The 5,125-nt window shown below is 38.2% G+C and overlaps 1 protein-coding gene across 1 annotated transcript in view; it reads right to left on the reverse strand.

The window, feature by feature from the left end:
- Positions 1–3,136: 3,136 nt before the first annotated feature.
- The window catches only part of LOC116545978 (HLA class II histocompatibility antigen, DR beta 3 chain-like), a 26,440-nt gene continuing 24,451 nt past the window's right edge, over positions 3,137–5,125 (reverse strand). Inside the window, 3 exon segments of the mRNA XM_032272368.1 lie at positions 3,137–3,469; positions 3,777–3,800; positions 4,265–4,374. Coding sequence (XP_032128259.1) covers positions 3,777–3,800; positions 4,265–4,374 — 134 coding nt within the window. The 3' untranslated portion in view covers positions 3,137–3,469.

Raw genomic sequence — 5,125 nt, forward strand, 5'->3', positions numbered from 1 at the left:
TGCAGATTCTAGCTGAAAAATTCAACTATAAGAAAATTGTATTTATATAACATTTACTATTTTTGAAGACTAGTGAGAGTTCTGTAATAATTTTAATTCTTTAAAAAGTAAAAGCTTGTAAAGATATTTTGTTTTTGTTATTAGAAGGAAATACGAAGAGAAAAATTTATTTCTTTCATGGGCATTTGGTAATTTCAGTCTTACTTTGACTGATTTGTAAGCTTGGAATTTACTAACCTGAATTACAGCTCGTTAGCCTCAGAATTTTCAATAGCCAGTATTTCTGATTAACTAAGTTGAAACTTTTATTAGAAACTTTCAGTTGGTGATATTGTGTTACTGAATTCTACAAGATACTATAGTGAGAAAGATTCTACCAACCATTCTGTTTCACTACTTTTTAGTCAAAACTGGGTTTGTTCTTGGTATTCATTAATGAGAATCATTAAGTATTTTGTAGAAGGCCCAAATTAAAGAATAAAGGATTAAAAGTAGATTGACTGACATTCCATACTAATATAAATTGTTTATGCTTTCTTTAAAATTACTAAAAGAACATAAAAGAGAATCTCAGAAGTAGTTTGCTGCTAATATATACATATTTGTAAAAAAAGGTATATTTTGGTTTTGTTAAAACGCTTGTTGACTTTCCTACACTGAACATTTTTTTAATTTGATTTAAAAAATTAATTTGATTTAAAATGTTAATTTTGGGGAAAAAAAAGAAATTGCCAAATTTCCAGATATTTGTAAAATCATACATTTTCATCAACAACACACAAGGGTTTAGAAAGTCTGTCTGTCTTCAAACATAACTATAATGATGATGATAGTATTAATAATAATATCTGTCTTGTTAATTTTATATTTTTCCTTTATGTTTCCATTTTTATTCATCCAGGATTCATTTAGTGAAAGAAATGAATTTGGAATACAACTTACCAAAAACTGAAATTAATCTCAACACTTTGTTTCTAATTCTAGATCCTGTTTTACTAGCATGTTTAATAATAATTTAAAAAATCAATAACAATGCATTTTAAAAATACATGTAGGCCAGGCACGGTGGCTCACACCTGTAATTCCAGTGCTTTGGGAGGCCAAAGTGGGCAAATCACGAGGGCAGGAGTTTCAGACCAGTCTGGCCAACATAGTGAAACCCTGTCTCTACTAAAAATACAAAAGATTGGCCAGCTGCGGTGGTGTGCACGTGTAATCCCAGCTACTCACGAGGCTAAGGCAGGAGAATCACGTGAATCCAGGAGGCAGAGGTTGCAGTGAGCCAACATCATGCCACTGCACCCCAGTCCTGGTGACAGTGAAAGACTCCATCTCAAAGAAAGAAAAAAAGTATAGTACGTTTTACCACCTTATAGAGCTAGTCATTTATTCTACTTCTTTTCAAAAATTTTGCTGGAAAATTTCAAAATTTTACCTAGAAAATATATTTAAATCATAAAATAAGATGTCAGCATACTAATTGAGTTTTAAAAACAATCCTTTTTGCTTGCTTTTTTACTGTAATTGAGTTAATGGCTGACATTAAATTCTCTCTCTGTCTCTGTCTCTCTCTCTCTTCATATATGTGTGTGTGTGTGTACATATATATGTGTGTGTATATATATATATATATATATATATATATGTAGAAAAAGACCGTCAACCCTGAATTTAGGATGCCTATCAGCAATCTCTAGGCCTTCATGTGGAATTTAGCTACAAATACTAACAACCTAATAGTACCGGAGTCTATAATTTCCCAACCCTGAAATCAATCTCTCCTACTTCATCCACCATTTCTTTATTTTTGACAACATATGCTTTGCTCCTTTTCTTCTCTTGTGCATCAGGCCCAGTCTACAAAGGTTGAATCCTGGCTTGTCTGAACCTGTGCGATCCCACAGTCATTCCAATGTGTGAGAAAACGGGTAATGCGAACACTCTGGAGACAGTTTAGTTGCTCCTTATAAAGGTATAAAGGAAAAATAGTAACCTTTTCCTGCCTTTGGGAGTTGTGAAAGAATAAGAAACCTGTAGGTGCTGCAGGGGCCCTCCTGCCATCTCAGGAAAGCTGCGGTGCTGTGTGTGATGGAGAGATGAGAGATGAGGTTCCAGGATCGCTGGTGATGCCACTGGTCTGCTGAGTTGAGCAACCCTGGAGATGCCCAGCCTTGGATCTATGGCTATGTGAGACAATGGTTAAAGGAAAATAAAGCCCTCTAGATCGGATTTCCTGCTATTAGCAACAGACACATCTTCACTGAAATATTCATCCCACACATTTTAGTTCTACCTTATAATGCCACACCACAAATCTCATATAAAATGAGACAAATCATTTCCTCAGCTGAGGAAAAAAGCCTACTTGTTGTAACCCTGGGATCAAACAGAACAGGCATAATTATCAGCTTACTACGTCCCTATAGGATATATATTCTTACATGATTTATATGTCCTTGTACTGCTATGTATGTACAAGTAACATATAACTAAAAGTAAAATATGCATCAAATAAATATTGAATTTGATTGAAAATAACAGTTGTCTCTGACAGTAGAGAAATTATGCTTAAATGATTATTACTTTGAAATAAATCTTTGAATTGATTCTGTACTTTTAGGTTGGACATACTGGATACTGACTCTCAAATGGAACACAATGGCACCCTCCATCTTCTAAATTTGTCTTTGTCTGAAATCTGTACAAGTCCTTTGGGAACACGATATTATTGAAGTCTCTGGAATGAAAAACTTTTATACTAATTTACAGTTACAGATTCACAGTATCGTATACAGGGTTAAGAAAGTGTTCTGATGGACTTGTTAGCTGGTTTCTCATCTCATGTTTGCCAAGTTTGTTGCAGTTTTGATAGTCTATTCTCAGTTTTTATGCATTGCCCTTTCAAATGTTAGGTTAACTTTTTTATTGACAAGTAAAAATTGTATATTTGTTGTACAGCAGGAAGTTTTGATATATGTTTATAGTGTGGAATGTCTAAATCAACCTATTTAACATAATACATTACCTCACATACTTAAGATATATATATATATACCATTATTCTATTGGGAAATAATCTTCCCTTTTTCTTTTCTTTTTATTTTCTGTCCTTGGAGCCAAATGGACAGATAATTTTTAACTCCATGTTTGTGAAAAATTTAATCATGTAACATGTTTGTGGCACAGGGTGAGTACAGACACATGGGAGGTTGTAGGGTTAGGTAAAGAGGAGCACAAAAGTTGACCTTGAGGCATAGACATCAATGCTGGGCCTTCAGGCCAAGCGCAGGAGCTGAGGAAGCCACAAGGGAGGACATTTCTGCAGAGTTGCTGAACCAGTAGCAGCCAGGTCCTGAGAAAGCTCTCTCTTGTGGAAGAACAACAGCCAAGCGTGAAAGCTTTTCATCCTGCAAAGCTGGGCAGAAGGTTCTTCCTTGAATGTGGTCATCTTTCCTTCAGCTCAGGAGTCCTGCAGAGACAGAGGAAAGTGGTGTGTTCAGACCTGGCTGTATCAACAGCGTCTTTTCACATCTTTCAGGGGCTCAGATGAGAACACTGCATGAAGTTGAAAATCAAGCTCCTTAGTCTCCCTGAGCCAACACTATAGCAGAGCACAGGCCTTTTCCGAGTGGAGAGGAGGAGTTTTGGTGTAAATTGTCTGATCACAAACTTGGATCCAAAAGCCTTTTCTATTATTTCTGTCTTGTGCCTTATCACCTCTACCATCATTCCAGGGAAACCAAATCTATTTCTAAAAGAGAATTAAAAGGTATTACCTAATGGCCGAAGTGCAGAACGTCCTAGGAAAATGAGGAAAAGACATATACTTAAAAGATATGGAAGCAAATCTGTCCTCCAGCTCAATGTTCCAGCCCCAGGTCTCCCACCTGGGATTTCTCTAACACCACAACCTACACCAACCAGGGCAGAGAGAAGCAGAAACAGACCATGTGATCCCATGAAGCGTGAAGTGTCTGTCACGGGATCCAGTGTAACTTCATTTGTCTTAGTGGCTCTTTCTTAATTTACTCCAGGATCTCAAACATAAGAACCTCTACTTGTTTACCTTTCTCTTTTCTCCACAGGCCACAAGCTATTATGCTTTGACACTGAGGATTTCTGGATTAGCAGGACACTGGAGGTCTTTTGGGGAATGAAAGGCTTTATCCAGGGCCACCCACATATTGAGAACTAACCTCAGCAAAGCCACATTTTCTCGTCCAGAAAAGCTTATGGAGAGAGCCAGCTACCAAAGGCTCCTCACCTTTCTGATTCCTGAAGTAGATGAACAGCCCTGCACCAAGAAGAGCAGGACCAGCACAAAGCCCCCGACTCCACTCAGCATCTTGCTCTGTGCAGATTCAGACTGTGCTCCTGAGAAAGGAAGCCAGGCTTAGTGATTTTGATCCCAAATTAAACCTCTTTAATTAAGACCTTAAGATTCAGAGCTTTGAAAATGGGCAATAAGGCTGCCCTGCAAAAATTAAAATAACTGGTCATTTCCAGAGAAAAGAAGGTTTTCAAACCACACTGAACTATTACAAAGTTCAGGCATCAAAGTCATTCAAATATTACAGGCTTCATGTAAGGCAAGACTTCAGCATCTGATCAACAGAACATCTGAGACTCAATGAGTTTAAGTACTTTGTCTAGAATGACAGAGCTCATAAAAGGCAGAGCTGAGACTGGACTCCCCTGATGTCAGGAAGGCCCCTACAGTTTTCCTCTTCTCAGTTCACAAGAAACAACTCACAGCAACAGCAGCAGAAACACAGTCTCAGACCCAGAGGAAGGGCCTGGAGCCCAGAGAGGGCAGGTGACTCTGACCTGTGACATTATGGGGCAGGGTTCAAAAGAGGGACAGCCTCTCCTTCCTGTTAGGAATGACTGCTTTTATGGGCTACCACGTATGTCCTAGAAACTATTAAAGGGCTCCCCCCAGTGACCTGGGCTGACGGAGATGAGAACATGGAGCAAATGAAATCTGATGTGGGTGAGGGGAAATCTGACACTCAGGGATTAGCAGAGTCCTCTCCTTGGGTGAGAAATTGATGAAGTCAGAAAGCTGCTCACTCCATTGCACTGTGAGAGAGCTTGTCACACTTGGATGCTCCACTTGGCAGGT

Source organism: Sapajus apella, unplaced genomic scaffold (genome assembly GCF_009761245.1).
Source record: "Sapajus apella isolate SASKATOON/1434 unplaced genomic scaffold, GSC_monkey_1.0 scaffold468, whole genome shotgun sequence".
NCBI classification, from domain to species: domain Eukaryota; kingdom Metazoa; phylum Chordata; class Mammalia; order Primates; family Cebidae; genus Sapajus; species Sapajus apella.